This window comes from Anomaloglossus baeobatrachus, chromosome 2 (genome assembly GCF_048569485.1).
Source record: "Anomaloglossus baeobatrachus isolate aAnoBae1 chromosome 2, aAnoBae1.hap1, whole genome shotgun sequence".
Lineage (NCBI taxonomy): Eukaryota > Metazoa > Chordata > Amphibia > Anura > Aromobatidae > Anomaloglossus > Anomaloglossus baeobatrachus.
In genome coordinates, this window is record NC_134354.1 from 682,883,163 (window position 1) to 682,908,146 (window position 24,984).

Sequence of the window (24,984 nt, forward strand, 5' to 3'; positions counted from 1 at the left end):
TTTTTTTGTAACTGCAAAGTAGAAAAGAGAACATTTTTATTTACAAACACTTCTCTCATTAGGGAGGCTGGAAACTTAAACGTTGCTTACATTTTTAGAGTTCATCGTTCCAACGTTGGAACGCTACCAGTTTAGTTAGTAGCGGAGGCTCAACCTGATCCGTTGCAGCCTCTTCCTGCCACAGTCCAGTCCCAATGTCCCGGATCCCATTAACCCGCCACCAAAACAACCTGACCCCCTGCAAACCTATTGTGGGTCCGTGACCAGGTTAAGGTCCCGGGTTGTATTAGACGACTCTGGTGGGCACAAGAGGTGCAACTACTTACAGGAACACAAGTTTGTGTTGGTCACAACCAGTCCTGTGACCATGGTCCATTTTTACTATGTATTTTTAACGAAGTCCGTGTACCGGGGCACACATTATGAAAATCTTCTCGCAAATCAGATAGCGTTTACTCTCTTCATTCAGACCCTGTTGATTAGACACTCATTTTCTAACAATCTCTACATGAAAAACAACGAAACACCGATACCTAGTTATTCTGTTACAACACTATATATTTTACTGGTACCATCTTTAGACTACCGGGTCCTGTAGCCACGCTTCCTTGCGACTACGTACCACCGACGCTGGCACAAACTCTTCTTCCAGCATTTTGTGTTTGGTTACCTCGAGGGCATACCAGCCCTGCTCTCTGCAATGCCGGGTGTAGATGACTATATCTTCCTGCTGTAAATTTAGCTCGGGGTGTCCCCTGGGGAGGTGCTGCACCACATCCCATCATGACACAAACACCCCGGCTGTGAGGCCTGCCTCCCGGATGAACCACCATCCCTGCATGGGGTCAAAATGGTCCATCAGACCACGGCACCATGGCCCTCGGATTCGTGAAGCAGCATTCCTCCCTTGCTCCTTCTCCTCTCGGTTGCGGGTGGCAAGTTCCCGCTGTCACTGGTCTCGTGTCGTTATCTCCGTCTGTAACTTCTGATGGCGTCATTCTGAGAAGGGGGCGTCGGCGTCCGGCCTCGGGTCCCTAGCTGGTTCTGGCTTTAGGTGCACTCTTGCGGCCCCAACAGCCGTTGGGATGCCACGCAGTTGTGGAACCGGCAGCTCTTCAGGCTCCACCTCCGCCATTGTGAACAGAAGAACCGACTGCTCCGCAGCCGGGGTTGCAGAGTCCGGGTGCTCCGCCTCTAAGGACGGGCCCAGTGATGCGGCCAGGTCTGATCTGGCTGGTGTCGGGGTGACCGCTGTTGTGACCGGGTCGAGGGATGGGACCGGGGTTTCTGCAGCTGAAGCTTCGTATATAGGAGCTGAAGGTTCCACTGCCAGGGTTGAAGTAGGCAGCTTGGCGTCCGCCGAGGATGGGGTTGGTGGTGGAGTGCTCACCAGGAGCAGGGATGGTCCGGATCCCTTAGCCGCATCGGCCGGATTAGGGCAATCATCAGGGACTGGGTAACCGCTTACCCTCTCCTCGCGTGGGATCTCAATCTCACTGGCTCGCACCACCATCGTCAGGCTCCTCATCTCTTCAGCCTGCTTTACACATTGCAATTTCGCATACGATTTCGTATACATATGAGTAACCCCCCATCACACGTACTTACCCGTCCATACGACCTCGATGTGGGCGGCGAACGTCCACTTCCTGGAATGGGAGGGACGTTCGGCGTCACATCGACGTCACGCGGCAGCCGGCCAATAGATGTGGAGGGGCGGAGCTGAGCGGGACGTAAACATCCCGCCCACCTCCTTCCTTCCGCATTGTGGGCTGGGAGCCGCAGGACGCAGGTGAGATCTGTTCATCGTACCCGGGGTGTCACACGCTGCGATGTGTGCTACCCCGGGTATGATGAACAATCTGATGTGCAATTCTAGAGACAGGTACGATGTGTTTGCGATGAACGTTTTACCGTTCAATCGCAATCGCACGTACCTGTCACACACTGCAATGTACCTTACAATGCCGAATGTGCGTCACTTACGACGTGACCCCCCGACACATTGTAAGATACATTGCAGCGTGTAAAGCGGGTTTTCCCTCCAGTGGTCCAGTATAAACAAGAACTGCGTCCGCATTCTCCTGCACAGCTGCTCCGTCTCTTCTTCGATCCAGGTCGTGGTCCCGGGAACAGCACACTCTGGTGAACAGCTCCGCTCCGCCATCTTGCCTCTGCACTGTCCAGGAACGTTATGGCAGAGTCCTGGCATTCTTGCTTCTCTTCCACTGCTGCTACATGCTGTCACGCCCCCTCAGTTTTCACTCAGCACTCTTCTCGATCCTGTGGCCCTGTGGGAACTTCTGATTCTGGGCTGACTCTCAGGACGAAGGGCGGGGCTTCTGCTTTGGGGAAGACGGCATTTTGGAACCAAAAGATGGTGGAAGATGGCGGAATTGGCGGGAAACAGGGCTTTTGACTCGCGGTTTCGGTTTTCAAGGCGCACGTCACCCAGGTAAGTGGGTCCTGCTCGTATCCTGTTCGTGACGCCAGTAATTTGAGGTGTGCCGCCCCCACGTCAGCAGCCAGGCTGCTCGGATCCGGACCCGTGGTGGCTTGAGGCCGGACTCGTGGGTCGTGCGGCCACTTAAATTAAGGGGGTATTTACAGGGGATTGTGTATTTACAGTTCGTGACGCCACCCGTGGTGTGTGGTAAGGTTGAGTACCACTGCTGCCGTTGGGGAGTACCCGGGGTGATGACAGGGGAAGCAAGGTGTTGTGACCCTCCACAGGTAGGGGGGATGCCCCGGGCCTCGGTGGTAGTGTTGGGGAGTGCCGTTGGGGGAGAAAGGGTCACTTGCATACTCAGTACATAAAGCTGACACCAACAGCTTAGTAAACCAAGTTCTGGACACCGCTGCCGCTGAGGGAAGCTAGATTGGGTCCCTTCCCCGATGGTGTTGCCTGATGATCTGTGAACTTTTCCCTGGCACCTTGTTTTCTTCTTAGTTGGCCCCAATAGCTTGAAACTAGTCGGGTCCTGCTCCCCAGTATGGCTAACTGAAGGAGCTTGCTCTCAAGGCCACTTTACACACAGTGACATCGCTAGCGATGTCGCTGTCGATCGCACCCGCCTCCATCGTTTGTGCGTCACAGGCAAATCGCTGCCCATGGCGCACAATATCGTTAGTCCCCATCACATATAGTTACCTGCCTAACGACGTCGCTCTGGCCGGTGAACCACCTCCTTTCTAAGGGGGCAGTTCGTTCGGCGTCACAGCAGCGTCACTAAGCGGCCACCCAATAGAAGCGGAGGGGTGGAGATGAGTGGGACGAACATCCCGCCCACCTCCTTCCTTCCTCATTGCGGGCGGCCACAGGTACGATGTTGTTCCTCGTTCCTGCAGTGTCACACGTAGTGATGTGTGCTGCCGCAGGAACGACGAAAACCTGAGTCCTGCAACAGCAACGATAATCGGGAAAGGAACGACGCATCAACGATCAACGATTAGGTAAGTAATTTTGATCGTTAGCGGTCGTTCGTGCGTTTCACACACAACGACGTCGCTAACGAGGCCGGATGTGCGTCACGAATTCCGTGACCCCAACGACATCTCGTTAGCAATGTCGTTGCGTGTAAAGCGGCCTTCAGGGTTCACGGTTGGGATTTCCTGGACCGTTTTAGTGGAACATCCTATCCCCCTCGTTGCGCTAGTACCCTGATTTTGGAGCGGGTGGAGAGCGGATCTTGAAAGTTTCGTTCTCGTCAGGTAAATTGTCAGGTTGCCTGAAGCTACTCCCTGACCTAGGGTCCACGTACCCCGTCATGCCCTGGTCCCAGCCCGGTGATGGTGCAAGGCCGCCGGCTGTCCTCCTCGACAGTTTCGTGCCCCTTGCCACGATCCCCTGCGACAGGGGGTCCAGCTCCTACTAGGCCCAGACCACCATCTGTCACCTAGTTACTTCCAAGTAGCCCGGCTCCTGACCTTCTCTCTACTTCACACTTCACTCACCCTTTTCTGACTGACTCCTGACACTCCTGACCTCCCCCTACCAATCCCCCAAGTCGGCGACCCTATTCCACTCAGGCTGTCCATTGGTGTGTCTGGTAGGTGTGTTGCAGAGTGTTCCTAGGGTTTTGATTGACTACTGTTGGCAACACCATAAGTTGGGGACCCGTAACCAAGGAGGAGGTGGATATTGCACAGAAGGGCAGATTGCACAATACCCGGTGACAACCTGATAGGCCAGGGTGTCACATATGTTTTACATGTACCACTGTATCCTTATCCATGAACCATATGCACAGTTATGACATATCAAATTGATCTTCTATGAATGTTTGGTTTTGACCATGATTCTGAGAACAGTGGTTTATTCACAAGTTCTGCCACCACTATTATATATGTGGAGAACCCAAAGTATTAAATATAATATGAAGCCCCCTATTGAGTCAGTGCCTCATCTGAGACAACAATTATGTTGAAAGCTGACCACCCCTTTTCTACATAGAATTGTCTATATACCATCTAGTTAGATGGAATAATAATGCAAGACTGGTACTCACAATCTTTATCTCTTCTTCCAATTTTAGTTTCTTAAAATTAGCAGTCACAAATACAAGTGCTGTACTTGGCCTCAAGATGTAGCTTGTAATAACTGCACATGTCTCTCCATCTAATCAGATTCCTCACAAAAACAGTCCAGGTGGACACTTCTTTTGTAGATAGTAGTGCTCATATCAAGAGTTGGCATCCCCAAATTCCAATAATAATAGAAGATCAGAAGTCACATTCTTTATCTCTTTTAACAAAGCTTATTTTCTCAATATTAGCAGCCACAAATACAATAACGCGTTTCGACTTGTATCCTCAAGCAAGCATTTCTCAAATAGTATACTAATAGTATTGAGAAAGGCTTGAGGAGCCAAGCCAAAAAGCCTTGTTGTATTTGTGACTGCTAATATTGAGAAAATAAACTTTGGAAGAAGTGATAAGGAATGTGAGTTCCGATGTTATATTATTATTGGAATTTGGGAATGCCACCTCTTGATATGAGCACCACTATCTACAGAGGAAGTGTCCGCCTGTACTGTTCTTGTGAGGAATCTGATTAGATGGAGTGACATGTACAGTTATTAGAAGCTGCATCTTGAGGCCAAGTAAAGCAATTTTTAAAGAGTACCTGCCATAAATATAGAAACATTTTACCGGATGTAAATGCCGTTTTACTCTTCAATTTGGTGTTTTCTCTCTTTCGTTACTGCACCTTTCCATTTCTTATATATGGCCGCTTCTTCTCTGTATTTAAATCTAATCTTTTTATCAAAGTAAGTTAATACACACAGCACTTCTGGGGTGGTGCACAATTAGGCTCCAAAACCGTCTCAAGTAGATGTAGGAACTTGGCACTCAAGATCAATGTGAATGGTGGGTTTTATTGTGAAGGACTTGTAGGACCAGCACAAGCACAGATGTTTCGGTCAAAAGACCTTCATCATGCCTGCAGAGGGTCCTCAGAAAGTACAGTAAGGTGATAAGCAGCGTTACTGGATATGACGCAGTCTCCACCACTGTATATGCAGCGCTGCCAAATACTACCAAGTGTCTACATCTACTTTTTATCAAAGTGGACGTAATCCTCACGACTCGTCTATGGGCATATTCTTGAGGACCACATCCCGTTGGATAACAAGACAATATATACTTATAGGGAAGAGAACAAGAGAAAAACATTGCCACATTCAAAAGAACAGTGGTTTTAACACCAGGGAGAAGATGACATATTTATGTTAAGTAACAGCTCTTCTTTAACAAAAAAGGTACTGGGATATTCAAATAATAAAGAAAAGTGTAACATCAACTGACTTTTTCATCAAAGTTGACAAACTTGCAAATAAAACAGGTAAAATGAAACTTAATTTTAATAACTATAGTGTAGAAAGAGGCATGGAGGGGCTGGAATGACAGATGAGTCCAGGATAACAGGGCAGCAGGTACTGAACAGCGCCTCCTTTCTGATCTGACGTTCATGGTGCATGCACATCCCAGAGAGACTTCAATGCTCCTCAGTATCTATATGTTTAGTATTCTGGGCACTTGTCACTGACTCACTTGGGGGAGGGGAAATGGTGCACCGGCTGAATGGGAGGCTGGAGCAAGACACAGAGAACGCTGAAAAGACATACGGAATAAGTATGGTGAGCGCTTCTAGATGGGCAGGGAAGACTCAGGTGTGTGTAGGAGGTGGACACAAGATTTGACCACATCTGTAGACATTTACAGATGTGTCAAGCACAGGAAGAACTTGATGAATGAACTGAGTTGGAATCCAAAACATCATGTGGGTGTATATGAAACCGAAACGACCATCACAAAGCAAGCCTGCAGAGATTTATAAGAAAAAAGAAAAACAAAAAGGATGAGGAAGAAATGGATTCTCTAAAAAGAAAATTAGAGATAGGATAAAGCATGCTCCAGTTATCACATTACAAGTCATGTAGGAAAATATAGAGTGGGAGACATAGTCACTAAGGCAAGAAAATAGGGGTTAATGTGGCCGTAGGTGTAACTGATCTTGGATCAATCTAAAATCTATCTAATCCAGCAGCCCCCAAAAATTATACTATCATAAAATTGAGCTGAAAATTTCCCATGCGAGTCAATGTAGAAAGCAATTATTTTTTACCGTAATTTACGAACAAGTTATGGCTGAACTAATAATCATAGAAAAATAAATCTACATATATAGTGTTTCTGTCCAAATACAAGATCCTCTGATTAGTGGCTAATGTTAATTGGGTTAACCTTTGCACTGCCGGACATTTTAATAATATATAGTGCACAATAGAGACACAAACATCGTCCTTTAAATTCTTCATTTGAAACTGTGGATAGATTTAGGGTTTTTTTAAATTTAGAAAAAAAATTCTAGGTCGCAAACTTGTCACCGTCTTAAAAAATAAAAAAATGAAATAAACCTAAAACATTAATTTAATAAAAAAATAAAATATATTAATATAACTTAATAAGGTCAAGACCCCCTATTTGTTAGAACGTACGTTTCTGCTATAACAAGAAGCACGAGCACAAATAATGCTTATGCCGTATATAAATTGACCTAGTTATTCCGTATCCAAGCTGTAGTAAACAAACATGATTGACGGAAGAAGCATGTGAACAGAAGGGGATAGCAAAGTTTGTGAAGTGGCTACATTTTATGCATATCCAGTTAACTCCCTTATTGCTTCGATGTACAACATGCCAATACGTGCCACCTTTAATCTTCTATGGGATGAAATGAGAAGTTGCAATGTAAAAAAAAGTCAACAAAAGGGTTAAATCCATAGTTTCTACAATCCCCACCCTTACCTCCCTTTTGCAAAACAACTTCACCAATGGGAAGCAAGTCCAGGTGAGACTGAGCCCAACCCTCACCTGCCACAGTGCAGAGCTGTGGGATACCGGAGGTACTACAGGGAGTGCATCTCCTTCAGTACTTTCCTTCCTCTATTTTGGGACTTTTCTTGAGTGCAGTGAATAAAGACAGAGGTGCTGGGGTGAACCCTTCTTGGAAGTTGGCCAGAAATATCCCCCATGTGCATGAAGGGATGAGGAGTTGGCTTCTGCAAGTGTCCAAAATTCTGTAATCTGCTCTAGTTCTCCAGCTGCCTTCTTAGTGCTGCAGTAACAGTTTACAAATAGGAAAAGCAGGGGAGTTTTTGGAATTTCTAAGACGCTCCAAGACTATTGAACCTTAGCCTGGCCTGCCAGAACTGTTTTTAGGGCATCATCCTTCTCATTCTGACACTCACTAGAAATCCGCAAGCTTATTCTTGCTTATTCTGCTCCCCCCACCTTCTCCATCCAGTCTTGCTTGTCGCACAATCTGTCAGAGCCCTAACATTTCCTCTCCTTTTTCTGTGCTGGTAAAGGGCTTTTCCAATTGCTGTCTAAAGAAGAGAGCGGACCGAGTGCTTCAGAAGCCACTGAAAGAAAAGGGGCTGAGAAGCGAGCAGCCCCTCCTCACAAGATCTGAGGAGAAGCATCCTGTGTTTGCCAGACCCTGCAGACTGAAGTCATGATTTTGGGTGAGTGAACATTTTCCACCTATTTTATTATTTTTAGTCCTTTTTTCTCCAAAGCTGTTGCAGTTGTGAGCAGTAATGGAATCTATTGATTGTATTGCCTGTGTCTGCATCACTTTACTAAGCTCCTTGCTATGTTATTTTTATCCCCATTCACAGATTTACTGTATTTCTCTTTGATCCTGCCTTTCGAGAATGTTCATGTCAATTTTTCTATGCACCAATAATGACTTCTATTTGCCCCTGATCTTCTTTATTTCCCCTGTCCAGTTGTGTATATTTGAGGAGAGGGGCTTGGCGGATCACTGTGACCCCTCACTTCATGTCCTACAGCTGGTGGAATAATGTATTTGCTTTTTGAAATCTGTAATAATTTGTTTTCAGTCAATGACCAATAACTCGTCTCCCTTCATCTTTATTTCCACCTTCTGAATTCTACAACCTATTGGGAAAGAACTTTAAAACTATTACTGAGGTGTCGCCAAATAACGTGGTTGTCATTCCATTGAATATGATTTTCCTTGTTTGTTTTGATAATGGACTTGACTGATCATGTCTATCCTTCACCTCCCCATCTCCGAGACCTTGGAGAAAAACTTTTTTGTATGAGAAGCCACCATTGAATAGTTTCTAAGTAATTAGAACTAACGACTGATTAACACTCCCTTCCGCCTCCACTCAACTTTATGTCTCCTACCCCAGCTCTGATGTCTACATGTGAGGAAGAGGCGAGTGGTGCCTTCATGTATCTTCTAGCGTTGGCAGAATAACTTTTGTCTTGGGCTGCTGTTCAGAGTAGACCGAGTCAGGATTTAGACTTCAGCCAGTAACTCCCCCCATCTATTATTTGTACCCTCTTGGATTTTAAAAATGTAATGTTTGGTCCATTCATTGGTTTTGAACACACTTGTCTACCTACTAACAGTATATAAACCCTTCATTTGTAACTGAGGGACTGAAAGTAATGGAAAATATTTGGTGAAGATCTGTGTTTATTCTAATGTGAAATAATAATCATTGCTGATTTCTGGCTACTAATTTCTATTTTGGTATAGTGGTATACAGTACGCTGTGTTTTACTAGCTGCCATATGTCGCCTATTGGCTGGAAGGATTGATGTATAGTTAGAGCTACTGAAATGTTAATACACTCCCTGCGTAGAAAGTCAGAATATTGTAGGTAGTGGAAGTGGAAATTTCTGGAATACTAGCAGAAGGATAAGCTACTGTGTGGCTGATGAGTGGGACAAATTAAGACTATTATCTTGCCTTTCAAAATGTGAATTTCGAGACTTTTCCTCTCTAACCTTCCACCATTTCTGCAGGGCTAGAAAATTTGATAGTGGCCAAATAGGGTCTGTAGTTATTTGGCTATCTAGGGGTTGTGATGTGTATTGTTCACTGGGGAGTTGAAACATTCATTCTAATGGACACAGCTGCACGTGTCCCTCCTCACCTTGGCTCAGCACCAACGTTTTCAGCAGCTGCGCCTCTGTATCCCGCTTTGTAATTAAAAGAGACAAGGAGTCACTGTACCTGTTCCAGTCAGGACCTGAACAATGGCAAAACACCATTTCTCAAGACTTTATACTATTAACTTTTTATTTATTGCTTTAACGAAGCCTCCGATAAGATCAGACATAACATCAATCTCGGCATACAACTGCAAATTCTTTATATTCCAGAGGTTGCACTAAAATTACAAGGAGTATCCCAAAGCAACCATTTATCGCTTATCCATGGAGGGGGTCCCATTTCTGTGACACTCACTGATCGCTGGAAATGGTATCCTAAACTACAATATTGTGAGAACTTTGAATTGAAAAGTGGAGCCACATGTACCTTGTCTCTAGTTTCAATGCCTGTGTCACGTGACTGTGGATAGATGATAATTCAATGACTGGGATAACACATTTTATGAATGGTTTGGTGAACACATCCAAATTTCCAAGGTCTAATTATGAAAATAAGGGGTACTTTGCACACTACGACATCGCAGCTGCGATGTCGGTGGGGTCAAATCGAAAGTGACGCTCATCCGGCGTCAATGACGATATCGGAGTGTGTAAATCGTTTTTAATACGATTAACGAGCGCAAAAGCATTGAAATCGTATTATCGGTGTAGCGTCGGTCATTTCCATAATTTCGGAAGGACCGATGTTACGATGTTGTTCTTCGTTCCTGCGGCAGCACACATCGCTGTGTGTGAAGCCGCAGGAGCGAGGAACATCTCCTACCTGCGTCCTGTGGCTCACGCCGGCTATGCGGAAGGAAGGAGGTGGGCGGGATGTTTATGTCCCGCTCATCTCTGCCCCTCCGCTTCTATTGGCCGCCTGCCGTGTGACGTTGCTGTGACGCCGCACGACCCGCCCCCTTAGTAAGGAGGCGGATCGCCGGCCAGTCGCATGGCAGGTAAGTCCATGTGTAGCTGCCATAGCAATAATGTTCGCTACGGCAACTATAACACAATATTGTATGTGCGACGGGGTCGGGGACTATCGCGCTCGGCATCGGCTTGCGATGTCGTAGTGTGCAAAGTACCCCTAACTGTTTATAGCTGTGGTGAAATATTATCAAAAGACCATTTAATTGAGAAGATCCATCTATCTAGACTAGATCTTCTTTGACGTGTTCTGCGTTCCACCATTTCTTATGTTCACTGGCCATCTTTGAAGACTCACATTTAAAAAAACATCTTTTAATGCAACTTTGTGAGCAGTAACCAAGAGGTTATGGTCAATCATGTCACTAAGTTGCATCTGAAATTTAGTTTCTGGCAGCCATGAATTAGAAGGCACCATAGTAGACTGATGGATGGTTATTGATATGCTAAGCTCATTGACATTGCTTTCGTATTTTATTCTGCAAATGGCACATGTTTGGTTTCAGAGATCTAAAGCTTGGTATGAATAACTTCAATTAACTTTGTATCGATCATTCCCTATGTGCTCCTTTAGAAAGCATTGTTTAATATAAACAATGGTAGCAAGGCCTTAGTGGAATAAAGCAAAGCACAAACATACTCAGTGTGCGGGATAAAAGGATGTATAGAGTTGCTAGGGTATAAAATGTTCACATATAGATTATATGGTGTCACACACAGCGACAACGACAACGACGTCGCTGCTACGTCACCATTTTCTGTGACGTTGCAGCGACGTCCCGTCGCTGTCGCTGTGTGTGACATCCAGCAACAACCTGGCCCCTGCTGTGAGGTCGCCGGTCGTTGCTGAATGTCCAGCTTCATTTTTTGGTCGTCACTCTCCCGCTGTGACACACACATCGCTGTGTGTGACAGCGAGAGAGCGACGAAATGAAGCGAGCAGGAGCCGGCACTGGCAGCTGCGGTAAGCTGTAACCAGCGTAAACATCGGGTAACCAAGGGAAGACCTTTCCCTGGTTACCCGATGTTTACGCTGGTTACCAGCCTCCGCCGCTCTTGCTGCCAGCGCCGGCTCCTGCACTGTGACATGTGGCTGCAGTATGCATCGGGTAATTAACCCAATGTATACTGTAGCAAAGAGAGCAAGGAGCCAGCGCTAAGCAGTGCGCGCGGCTCCCTGCTCTCTGAACTGTGACATGTAGCTGCAGCACACATCGGGTTAATTAACCCGATGTGTGCTGCAGGAGAGCAAGGAGCCAGCGCTAAGCGCGGCTCCCTGCTCTCTGAACTGTGACATGTAGCTGCAGCACACATCGGGTTAATTAACCCGATGTGTGCTGCAGGAGAGCAAGGAGCCAGCGCTAAGCGCGGCTCCCTGCTCTCTGAACATGTAGCACAGCGACCTTATGATCGCTGCTTCTGCTGTGTTTGACAGCTAAGCAGCGATCATAACAGCGACTTACAAGGTCGCTGTTACGTCACCGAAAATGGTGACGTAACAGCGACGTCGTTGTCGCTGTCGTTTAGTGTGAACCCAGCTTTAAGCTGCGGCAAACTTGACACCAAATTCTCTTAAAAGGCTTCAGTGGTCATATTATAATCCATGAAGTGCAATATGATACCACTTTAAAAAAAAAACAAAGATGAAAAAAAATGGTAGACCATTCTTCCATGAGTTAACATAGTCCGAGTAACCCTATAATCATGGCAATGAATAATGGTCTCTATTACGCATAAAAAACTCAAGCAATGTCATTCTTATGCTCATGTTCGGATTAGTATTTCTTTTTTTTTTAATAGTAATTACTTGTAAATCCTGATTTCAAATTGACTTTTAAGCATCTTTTAATAATTCATCTGCTTTGTCAACCCTGTTAAAGATCGTTCCCCCGTCATCTCTTTGTAAATCGTCCTCGGCGGAGGAGAAGTTGTAGACGCATGACTAACAGTCAGATATTGTTTACATCAAATTAGTGTCTATTTTATAGTTTCCGCACTACCCAGCAGCAAATTATCATTATGATGGTGACCTATATGCAGAGGAATAATGTTAGGGATTCCAAAACATTGTTAAAATATAGTCCGAAATCCAAATAATCCAGAACCTGGCCTGAAATTCTAGTTTATCTGGCAACTCAAGTAATTGCAACTCCAGCATAATAGGACAGTTCCAGACCTGTTCTCATAGAAGTTTTGTTATGGCTTCCTGAAAAGAGATCCACCATAAAAGAAGATGAGGGTAAAGCTTTTGGTCTTTTATTGACCCAAAACATTGATATCTTTAAGGCCCCAATAATGAGAACATATTATGACTCTGAACTCTGTTCTACACAACTGTCATGTGTGTCCCAGAAAAATGTTCATAAGAGAGATAAAACATACAGAAGGTTGGTTGTGGCACTTCTATACCTACTTCTACATCCAATGTGATATCTATTTGTGTGGAAAAAATGTGCCGTGCTTTATCATATATCATATAGGGATATTCTCCACTTGAAGATTATTTCTAGGGGAGAATACAACGATATTAGCACCGTATTCAACCACAAATAGTTAATAAGGACTCCGCGTGGCATTGTATAGGCCCGCTGGAGTGCGTGAAGTTATATTATTGAACTGTCCTATTGACAGGAACACTTGCACAACCACAAGGTTCCTCTGCCGGATGTGATAGATGAGCAGCTGATGTTGAGAGAGAGAAGGATTGGGCCAATTCAATTTTAATGTCAGATGAAGCCTTAATGAGAGTTGTCTGGCAGAGGCTGAGGATCTGTATACATGGACCGAGTGACAGCACAATGGGACTGCTGATCAGTAATCCTTTACCCTTCATCGGTTATTCAATAGCCTGTTTACACAGATAGACCAACGTAAACGATGCACACTGTGTGATCTGTGATAGATGGCCTCCCATAGTCCTTGGTAGCGCGAGTTGTGTTTAAATAGGACGTCACATGGCCGAGAACGATGATCTTTTGCGCTGCACAAAAGATCATTTTACCATATGAGCATTTTGCTCATTCATCGGGTGATCGGCAGCCTGTTTACACAGCAAGCAATTCGTGAAACCAGTATTTTAAGAATGCTCGTTCATGATTATCTATCTGTGTTAATGGAGGTTAACGCCTCTCACCCTATCGGAAATTCAAGCATGCTTGGTCTATGCATATGGGGAGATGTCGAAATATCTGTCAGCGGAACAAGCGGCCATAGCTTTTTAAGGTGTATGGAGACTTTTAGACTTATAGATATTGATAAGAAGATCCACATACAGATATATCAGTGCTATGTTTCTGATTTGTCACCATTTTATGGGATATAGACCTTCTACATGATCACATTTATGCTAGAAACAGCTTAGTAACACAGTCATCTACATCTGTACAGTTATCTATTAATCCTCTGCAGCAATAACACAGGCTTAGACCGATCTCTGAAATGGTCAGTGCCATGTTTAGCATGCTGGATCATCTCCGGCAATACTGGGAACATCTGTTGGCCTCAGCCAGGAAGTTTGGGCATATGGGCTGTCATTCCTCATTCCTACTCAATATCCATAGCATTTAATGAGGTGATAATGAGTTTGTATGTACCAAGAGACAGATGTGTTTAGAAACATGCTCCCATAGGGATGTATGTAAATGTTTTTTCATTAACTCTCAGTTTGGAAGCCTTGGTCAGGCAGTGACTTTCACTCCTCAGTTCTAGGACATCATCGGACTAGTACCAAGGACAGTTTTCTCTTTTTATATATCTGATTCTCTTTGAGTGACATTATAAAGTGTACTAGGATACTGGATTTATAGATTTTTCAAATACAGAAGCTAGTTATATGGACACATTTTTTCTGCATTTTTTCCCTAATCATGATCAAGTTTCCCAGAACTGTAAAAAGGTCCAGATTTATGAAAAAATATATGGCCATAACTTAGGATAGGCCAATAAACCGTTGTTCTAATGCCCCATTTGCAGGAGTGCATAATAGCTCCTGTGCTTACTAGTTTCCTGCCTAATGGAGACAATGGCATGATTTTGCCGGTGGTCTAAACAGTGTTCTCTCCCAAACTTCTAGCAAAAACAGCTTAATTTCTCCCTCTTCTTCGCTGCCTGTCTCTGTGTATAACGGACTGCACTCAGATGTCATCTGAGTGCACCCTATGTTTCACACGCTCCCATAGGCCTTCTCGAATTGTACTCGTCCGATTAATACACTCGCGTGATCCTGGCCAAATTGGCTGGGGGAGGGGGGTCTTTAGAAAAAAGTCACTCTGTAAACTCTTGTACACCATTATTACTTTCATAGCTTATCATCTGCAATTACCGGTTGTGGGCCTTTCAATAATGAGTAACATAAATCACACTAATCATAATGACAATTGGCCAACAGTATATTTTGCATCTGACCTCCATAATGGAAGATGTAAGAGGAGAAATGTATCAGGATGTTTTGTATTTCATCATGCCCAATCCCTTGTTTCCCTGGATGCCAAGTCATAGCCAAAAAGGGTTGGCATTGATTTATTCTCCACTCCCTTTTACATATTCAATCAGCTGAGTCAAGTGTATGTGTTTACGGGAAAAGTCATGAAGTTATGTGGCATAGTTGTCAAAAGGGTTGGCATGCGTAGAGGTAAGATAATGAAGTTTTATGGGTAGATCACAGACATATTTTACATAATTTTAATAATAAAACCTTTAAGAAACAGGCTTGACCCACATTAATCTATTTAGTTTTGAATTAAAGCACATAACTTTACATTGATTGCACCACTGAGAAATAGCTGCCATAGAGGACAGCGTAGGGTTCCCTCCTAGTGCTGATTAATGTTCTCATACCATTGTAGTAAAAGGGATATTAGGTGCTTAGTCGTCCTCTTGCCCATCTTTTGCCTCTTCTATTGAGTAGATCCTTGAGTGGGAGTAACTTTGTGGAGGTTTACACAACTGATTGAGAAAAATGATGGCTTAACCCGATTGGAACCTTCTTCCATTAGCGGCCTATGCAGTCACCACCCTATTTACCGGTATGCCCTTTTCATTGAATTATTAATGTTCCCATACCATTGTAGTAAAAAGGACCATTAGATGCCTAATTATCCTCTTGCCCGTCTCTTGCCTCTTATTGAGTAGGAGTAACTTTGTGTAGATTTATATTACTCATGGATAAAAATGATGGGTTAACCTGATTGGAAACTTCTGCCATCATCGGCCTATGCATTTATCAACCTATTTATGCCTTCGCCATTGAATTATTAATGTTCCCATACCTTTGCAGTAAAAAGGACTATTATGTGCTTAGTTGTCCTCTAGCCCATCTTTTGCGTCTTCTATTGAGTAGGTCCTTGAGTAGGAGTAACTTTGTGGAGGTTTACATTACTGATGGGGAAAAATGATGGGTTAACCTGAATGGAACCTTTTTCCATCATCAGCCTATGCAGTCACCACCCTATTTATGCCTTCACCATTGAACTATTAATGTTCCCACACCTCTGTAGTAAAAAGGACCATTAGGTGTTTAGTTGTCCTCTTGCCTATGTTTTGTCTCTTCATAGGTAGGAGAAACTTTGTGGTGGTTTAGACAACTGATGGAGAAAAATTATGGGTTAAGCTGATTGGAACTTTCTTCCATCATCGGCCTATGTAGTATCCAACCTATTTATGCCTTTGCCATTGAATTATTAATGCTACCATACCTTCATAGTTAAAAATATCATTAGGTGCTTAGTTGTCCTCTAGCCCACTATTTGCATGTTCTATTGAGTAGGTCCTTGAGTTGGATCAACTTTGTGGAGGTTTACACTACTGATGGAGAAAAAAGATGGGTTATCCTAATTGGAACCTTTTTTTATCATCGGTCTTATGCCTTCGCCATTGAATTATTAATGTTCCCATACCATTGTAGTAAAAAGGACCATTAGGTGCTTAGTTGTCCTCTTGCCTATTTTTTGCATCTTCTATTGAGTAGGTCATTGAGTTGGAGAAACTTTGTGGAGATTTACACTACTGACGGAGAAAAATGATGGGTTAACTTGATTGGAACTTTCTTCCATCATCGGCCTATGCAGTATCCAACCTATTTATACCTTTGCCATTGAATTATTAATGTTCCCATACCTTTGTAGTAAAAAGGACCATTAGGTGCTTAGTTGTCCTCTTGCCCATGTTATGCCTTTTCTACTGAGTAGGAGAAACTTTGTGGTGGTTTAGACTACTGATGGAGAAAAAGAATGAGTTAAGCTAATTGGAACTTTCTTACATCATTGGCCTATGCAGTCACCACACCCTATTTATGCTTTTATCATTTAATTATGTTAATATCAAAAGTTCTAAACACTTTATGAGATTTAATTAAAAACAAATTCTACAAGTAAGCTTAGGGTACCTTCACACTTAGCGATGCAGCAGCGATCCGACCAGCGATCTGACCTGGTCAGGATCGCTGCTGCATCGCTACATGGTCGCTGGTGAGCTGTCAAACAGGCAGATCTCACCAGCGACCAGTTAACAACCCCCAGCCAGCAGCGACGTGCAAGCGGCGCTGCGCTTGCACGGAGCCGGCGTCTGGAAGCTGCGGAGACTGGTAACTAAGGTAAACATCGGGTATGGTTACCCGATGTTTACATTAGTTACCAACACACACTGCTTAGCTGTGTGTGCAGGGAGCAGGGAGCCGCGCACACTGAGCGCTGGCTCCTTGCTCTCCTAGCTACAGTACACATCGGGTTAATTAACCCGATGTGTAATGCAGCTACATGTGCAGAGAGCAGGGAGCCGCGCACACTGCTTAGCGCTGGCTCCTTGCTCTCCTAGCTGCTGTACACATCGGGTTAATTAACCCGATGTGTACAGCAGCTACATGTGCAGACAGCCGGAGCCGGCAGCACTGGCAGCGTGAGAGCTGCAGAGTCTGGTAACTAAGGTAAATATCGGTTAACCACCTTGGTTACCCGATGTTTATCTTGATTACAAGCTTACCTCAGCTGTCAGACGCTGGCTCCTGCTCCATGCTCGCTTCATTTGTCGCTCTCTCGCTGTCACACACAGCGATCTGTGTATCACAGCGGGAGAGCGCCTTTGAAGAAAACGAACCAGGGCTGTGTGTAACGAGCAGCGATCTCGCAGCAGGGGCCAGATCGCTGCTCATTGTCACACACAGCGAGATCGCTAATGAGGTCACTGCTGCGTCACAAAAAGCGTGACTCAGCAGCGATCTCGGCAGTGAGCTCGCTGTGTGTGAAGCACCCTTTAAGGTACTGTCACACATAACGAGATCGCTAGCGAGATCGCAGATGAGTCACCGTTTGGTGACGCAGTAGCGATCCCGTTAGCGATCTCGTTATGTGTGACACTTACCAGCGATCAAGCCCCTGCTGTGAGATCGCTAATCGTTGCAGAATGGTCCAGGCCATTTTCTTCAAAGGCGATGTCCTGCTGTGCAGGACACATCGCTGTGTTTGACACTGTGTGACAGGGTCACAGTGACTGCTGAGATCGTTATACAGGTCGTTACTGCGACCTGTATTGTTCCTGCATCGCTGGTAATGTCTGACTGTGTGACATCTCACCTGCGACCTCCCAGCGACTTACCTGCGATCCCTATCAGGTCGCATCGTTTTCGGGATCGCTGGTAAGTCATTGTGTGTGACTGGGCCTTTAGACTAGTTTTCCTAAGTGGATGGAGATTATGTAGAACACCACATCAGTAAACTATTTACTGCACTTTACAACCGTCTTTATTCTGAATTGAACTGGAAACTTTGCATAGATCTGTGATTAGAGGGCTACAGGTATAAAAGATGAAGCACCCCTAGTGTACGCACATCTCGTCATAGTTCTACACTTATCTATTCCTTTTTTTGCGTGTTTTCTCTCACTCTCAGGTTTTTTCTCCATATCTGTAATCTGAAGAAAAGTTACATGATGCTCTCACAGATGAGAACAGATTTTAGGCTGTTTGCACACACAACAATGCTTCTATAGAGAAAGTCTGGCAAGCGAGAGTCTATCAATGCCAGTGATGGAGAATAGGCCAGGCCACACTCACGAGAGAACAATACTTATAGCAGCTTTTCACACTAGTAATAAAAAGTAAAAGCTTATCCTTCCTGGTCAGCCAAGGAAAGCAATGCTCTCTGCAAAAGTCAAGTGCGGAGGGGAAACATTCAACTTCAGCCACACCTTAAAAGAAGATAATAAGGGCTTTTCCCTTTAGTTTGTAACTTGAGCAATTCCTTGAGTCTATACCGTAAACCTCCCAAGGCTGTATCCTCGTCTGATTCCAAGTTACGAAATATAAAGAAATATAAAGAAAGAACATTTTTGTCCTTTATGTTGTCTGATTTACAGACATGACCTCAATTGTATATGCAAGGATAAATAGTTATTATGGCTAAATATAAAGTAAATCTCTTATGTTGCCAAAACAGCAATTGTTCATATTGTGTGACTTTATTATTTTATTACATATTACAATGAGGAAATATTAGATTGTTCTCGCCTTGTACTTTATTACTCAGTTCTGGTCAATCTATCGCATTACTCTTCAAGAGAAGTCACAAGAAGGCAAAAGAAGATAAACAATAGCTATATGGGAAATTATATATTTTTATATTATAATCATTTATTTATTATCATTGGATTTTATATTATAGGTATACGATAGTTAAATCAATCTGTAGCTGCTTCAATGCTGTGGGGTTTTAGGTCCAAGTAATCAAACATGCAAAAGAGCTTGTATTTTCTCCTCCGGGGTGGGACTTAAAACTGTAATAAGGACCCCACCTACAATAACATACTAGCGTCTCCTCTTGTCTCCTTTTGTGACAAAGGGGCCATCAGACTCCATCAGGCACCAGCCCCAGGTGCATCTGCTACCTTTTCACCACCATGGTGTTCTGGGGCACAGCTTTTACCTTGTTCTTGTGTTTTTTGTAACTCTGAAAAACATATTCATGATCACTCTAAGTGTGAAGATGCCAATTTTTAAACTAAAAACCACCAATGATCTAACATGCATTGACAACCAGACTATCCCCTGATAGCTGATGTCAAGGGAAGACATTTCAGCCAGGACTGATGACTTTGTTCTTCGGGAGATAAGCCAACCACCACCAGAACATAAAAAAAATAGGTATTGAGTCAATACTATTCACTGAACTGAGCAAGCACACAGTTCACAACTATAGAAAGTGTGTAGCCAGCCTAAATGTGCGTGTTTGTATTGATAAAATTATGATTTGAATCTCAAGTGTCCAGGAAAAGATTACATTCTGGCTATGTTGGCCTTGATCCATTAAGACTGGCATTTCATTTGTCGGCTTTAATGAGGGGCGTGCAGGAAAAAGATGTGTCGAATTCATAAACAAGTGCACGCCTTTTATTGAATTTTACATATCTGATCAGTGGTGTGCGCCTCGCCATAAATATTAATCCAGTTCGAGACCAGATTAACATTTCTGGAATAAGTAATGGCGCCATAAGTCATGAGTTTGACAGGTGGATGTAGAAACTTGGCACTCAAGATAAATGTGAATAGTGGTCTTTTATTGAGAAGAACTTGTAGGACCAGCACAAGCAAAGACATTTTGGTCAAAGATCTTCATCAGTGTGCGTGCAGGGGGTCCTCAAAAGGTTTAGCAACTGGCGTAGTGAGGTATGGCGTGGTGTCCACCGCTGTCTATGTGGACACCACGTCATACCTGACTACGTCAGTAGTAAGGACTCTCCAGTCCGAAACGTAAGCGTTTTCCACATTGGTGAACCATATGTATTTTATACATGATACCTGTTTTTAATTTTTTGGAATAAAAGTCTTTGATTTTATAATTCCTCTGGTCGATGTTGCTGGAATATCTTTAAAGAATTCTGACTACGCCAGTAGTAGCAGGGCAGATCAAAGTGCGCCTGCACAGGACCTCACTGTTGGCTAATATAGATGACGTAAAACGCGTCATCCACACTAGCTTCAGAAGGAGGACAAAGATGGCCGAAAAAGGAGACGCAGGACCCGGAGAGCAAAGACGCCCATCCGACCTGTCTGCTCCGCACGACCATTAGGTAAGTATTATACACATCCAGTGACAGGTTTCCTTTAAAAACGGATCCAGCCAACATCCGTTATTTAGCAACAGACAGAAAGTTGTGTTTGCACAACTTTTTTGCTAACGGACCTCTAATGGATCCATGGTAATGGATGACTACAGCCTAATAAAAAAAAATGAAATATTTAAAAATCGTATTAAAACCTAATGAATTTCCAAATGTTTGTTGCCTCCATTGACGTTAGAAGCAGGTGTGACTGAAGTCCTATAAGTGATGCATCTGCTCGGCATAGATGATAACAATGCTCACTTTGCAGTTGAAATGCTGAATTTGGCCCTTGAGGGCTTTTCTCAGAATGAAGGATTAATGTAAACTTCTATATTGTGACATAATCCTTTTAAGTTCTCATAGGCTTTTTCCTATATGAAAGTGAATGCTGCGTATATTCTTTTCTGCTCCTTTTTGCTTCTCCGCCAAGAAATCATCCATCAATAGAAATGTATTTAAGAGCACTGGGAATATCAAAATAAGAAGTCATCGTATATACGCATTTCTCAGATTAAAACGTAGCTACAGCATACTTTCCTTCTAAACTGCAGTATATTAATAGTGTTTTAGCTTGTAACAATGGGTAGACTGGTATTTCAGCGGCCATCTGTAGTGGAACTGACACATGTGAATGGGGATTTCAATACTCTTGTACTTATATTGATTTATTACTGCAATAATGCAATCAATGTACTCTATCATTGCCGGCCTTGTCTGCCAAGTCATCTTAATGTTTCTCTTCGGTTTTATTTACTCACTTTAGTATTAGATATTGGAATCACAGCAGTTGAAGCAAACACTTTTTTTCACGTTCGGCCACTAGGAAATTTTTGGGATTATAGCGGGAAATAAAAGTGATTGATATTTAACCATAAAGTCTAATGGCTAAGTTTGATTTTATGGCTCTTTATTTGGTAGCGTCAGGGGTTAATGGTTATTCGTAGTGTTTTGTAGGCTCTTATTCAGCTGACGGCTTTTTGTCCAAATCCCCATGGCTCATAGTGTTCATGTGTTCTGTATAGGTAGAGAAGATTAAGAATATCCATACCTCTTAAGCGGGCTTTACATGCTACGATTTCGCTACAGCGATCTCGTTGGGGTCACGGATTTTGTGATGCACATCCGGTCGCTGTAGCGATCTCGTTGTGTGTGACTTCTAGGAGCGATTTTGGATCGTTGCAAAAACGTCAAAATCACTTGACATGGGGGTCTACTCCCAATTATCGCTTCTGTCGCGTGGGCGAAGCTGATCCTCATCCCTGCGGCAGCACACATCGCAACGTGTGATGCCGCAGGAACGAGGAACCATTCCTTACCTGCCACACGCCAGCAATGAGGAAGGAAGGAGGTGGGCGGGATGTTCGTCACGCTCATCTCCGCCCCTTCGCTTTGATTGGCCGGCCGCTTAGTGACATCGCGGTGATGTCGCTGTGATGGCGAACGTCCCTCCCCCTTGAGGGAGGGATTGTTCGGCAGTCACAGCAACGCCGCCGACCAGGTATGTGCGTGTGAAGCTGCCGTAGCGATAATGTTCGCTGCGGCAGCGATCACCAAATATCGGCATAACGATAGGGGCGGGTACTATCACGCTTGCCATCGCTAGCATCGGCTAGCGATGTCGCAGTGTGTAAAGCCACCCTTAGGCCTCATTCAGATAGTCAGTATTTTCAACATACGAGAAAAGTGGACCAATTTTCTTGATCAGAGTCGTCAGTTTTTCTTGCAAAATGGAACAAAAAAAAAATGTTTCTCCATCTTTTCCATTTTGATAGTTCATGAAAATTAGACCAACTGAGTGCTGCCTGTGTTTTTTGCATTCCCGCATAGACTTGCAATGCTCGGATCAAAATCGGACATGTCGCCATGATTTTCTCTGGACTGCCTGATCCAAGAAAAATTGCGGGAATGTGACGTTCACCATTAACTATCATAGGTATGAGTGCTATCCATAAGGAGACAGACTGATGTCAGAATGACCCCCTTAGGCCTCATTCAGACAACAGTTTTTTCCATGTACGAGAAAAATGGACCGAGTTTTATCAGATTTTCATCCAAGTTTAATGACTTTTTCCTCTGATGGGGAAAAAATGAAAGTTTCTCCAGCTTCTCCTATCTGTCAGGCTAATTTCACATGATTGTATGGAAAAAATCATCAGCATTTCATCCAGAAAACTTAATTCATTTGTTTTCTCACTTGTCATCTGTGTGCAATCCGTGCACAATCTGTGTACAATCAGTGTGCAATCTGTTTTTTTTACATTAGCTATTAACAATTTACAAGACCATTTACAGTTTCCTATGATAAAGAATTGCATTTTTATTTTGGCACACCCATTGACATAAATGGATGAGTCTCATCCGACACTTAGAATAAACTAATTGATGATGTGATTGTTTTCATACGCAGATTCAGTCAGTGAAAAAGAATTACTCATCGGTACTGCCCCATTTAATAACAATGCTCCATGTACTGTCTGTTTTTTCACAGGCAGCACTGGGACTAAACATTTGCTCATGTGAACCTACCCTCAGTCCGTGAAAAACTGACAGCACATGGATGGTATCTGAGTGCTATCCAAATTTTTTCACAGATCCATAGACTTGCATTGCCAATTTGGATCCAACATTCTGATCAATAATAATTAATAATTTTATTCATTTATATAGCGCTATTAATTCCACAGCGCTTTACATACATTGGCAACACTGTCCCCATTGGGGCTCACAATCTAGAGTCCCTATCTGTATGTCTTTGGAGTGTGGGAGGAAACCGGAGAACCCGGAGGAAACCCACGCAAACACAGGGAAAACTTACAAACTCCTTGCAGATGGTGTCCTTGGTGGGATTTGAACCCAGGACCCCAGCGCTGCAAGGCTGCAGTGCTAACCACTGAGCCACCGTGCCGCCCTGCCATCTCTGCAATTCTGCACAAACTGCTTTGTCCATGGGAAAAATAGGACATGAAAAAATCAGGCCTCTAAACTATCATAGGTACAAGAGCTATACGTAAAAAACACAGATTGCACATCTACGAGAAGAACTGACATCTGAATGAGGCCTTGTGCTTCAGTCTGAAATCTATTTTTCATGCGATCTGACGAGGGCAGGCACAATGAGTTCAACATGGCCGTCAACAAGTCGGGGATTCCCAGCCAGTCTTCCACACTGGTACTTGCCAGGCCTCAAACTAAGTAACTTCTGTAATGCGACATGGGCAGGCACAATGAGTTCAGCATAGCCGTTGACAAGTCAAAGGAGCCGGGGATTTCCAGCCAGTCTCCCATGCTAGCACTTGCCAGGCCTCAAACTAAGTAATGTCTACGATCCGACGAGGACAGGCACAATGAGTTCAGCATTTTTCATGTACGTATTCTATCCATGTTTTCCTCAGAAAGAAAGGATATGCATAATCTAATTTACAAGTTTTTTTCTGGACCAAGTGTTTACAAAAAAATATGGACTTATGTCTGATCTTGATCCAAGTCACAGATCAAACTCATCAATGTCTAAAGATCCGTGAAAAACTCAAGACAGCACAGTGATAGCATCCAAGTTGCATCATAGCACTGTCTGTTTTTCATTGACTGAATGCGAGGAGAACCCTCTAGAGGTTTTTTTCCTGCATATAAGAAAAACTGATCAAACACTGATGTTAAAAGCTGACATTGATAAAAATTTGATGTAGCACACTGACGAGTCTCGGTCTGCTTTTTTCAAGTATAAGAAAAAAACATGGGTGTCTGAATAAGGCCTAGGATCGCTTTCCAAGTATGTTCTCTACTGGGAGAACGGTATAAGGCGTTGTGCACATGCTGCATCTTTGTGGTGACCAAAAAGATGCGCATTTTTGGTCCCAAAAAACAGGAACCCTTGGCATGCATTTTTTGCCACGTTTTTACTACGTTTTTGCCCAGTGCGTTTTTAAAGTCAAATCTATTGCCTGGAAGGGCTCAAAAATGTTGGCAAAAATGCAGAAAGAATTGACATGCTGCATCTTTGTGGTCACCACAAAGACGGAGCCAAAAAAAAGCTGCAACATGCGGACAGAAAACTGAAATCTCATAGACTTTTAAGGGGAAGGAAATGCATGCAGTTTTGGGACAAAAACTGCACCCAAAAAACGTGCAAAAAACGCAGCGTGCGCACAAAGCCTAAAGTCGCTGCCACATTTATCTGTCAGTGGTTTATCTGCCTGGAAAACAGAAGGATCAGGCTTTAAAATTCACAGTGCAAGACCCTCATCACCCCCTTATCCCAATTCTGTCAGGTACACCATACGGATTAGATGGTTTACCAATCTTGGTGACATTGAGTATTATGCTCAGCCTTTGCCTGCAACACCATAACCCAGAGACTAATAAATGACTTTTAAAAGTTATTGAAAGATTTAAGAAACATTCCCACCTTGACCTATTATAGTCTCATAACATCTACCAGTGGGCCAAGTAATTAACATCAGGTAAAATCTAATCAATATTTTATCT

At 43.7% G+C, this 24,984-nt stretch overlaps 1 protein-coding gene across 3 annotated transcripts in view; it reads left to right on the plus strand.

The window, feature by feature from the left end:
• The window catches only part of ZNF385A (zinc finger protein 385A), a 307,656-nt gene that overhangs the window by 22,949 nt on the left and 259,723 nt on the right, over positions 1-24,984 (plus strand). The window contains exons 1-2 of one of the 3 annotated variants that reach the window (XM_075337179.1): positions 6,064-6,140; positions 7,875-8,030. In XM_075337179.1, the coding sequence (XP_075193294.1) occupies positions 8,021-8,030 (10 nt within the window). In that variant the 5' untranslated portion in view covers positions 6,064-6,140; positions 7,875-8,020. Of the gene's footprint in view, positions 1-6,063; positions 6,141-7,396; positions 8,031-24,984 lie in introns of those variants that run through there. The other 2 variants (XM_075337178.1, XM_075337177.1) reach the window with 2 other exon arrangements.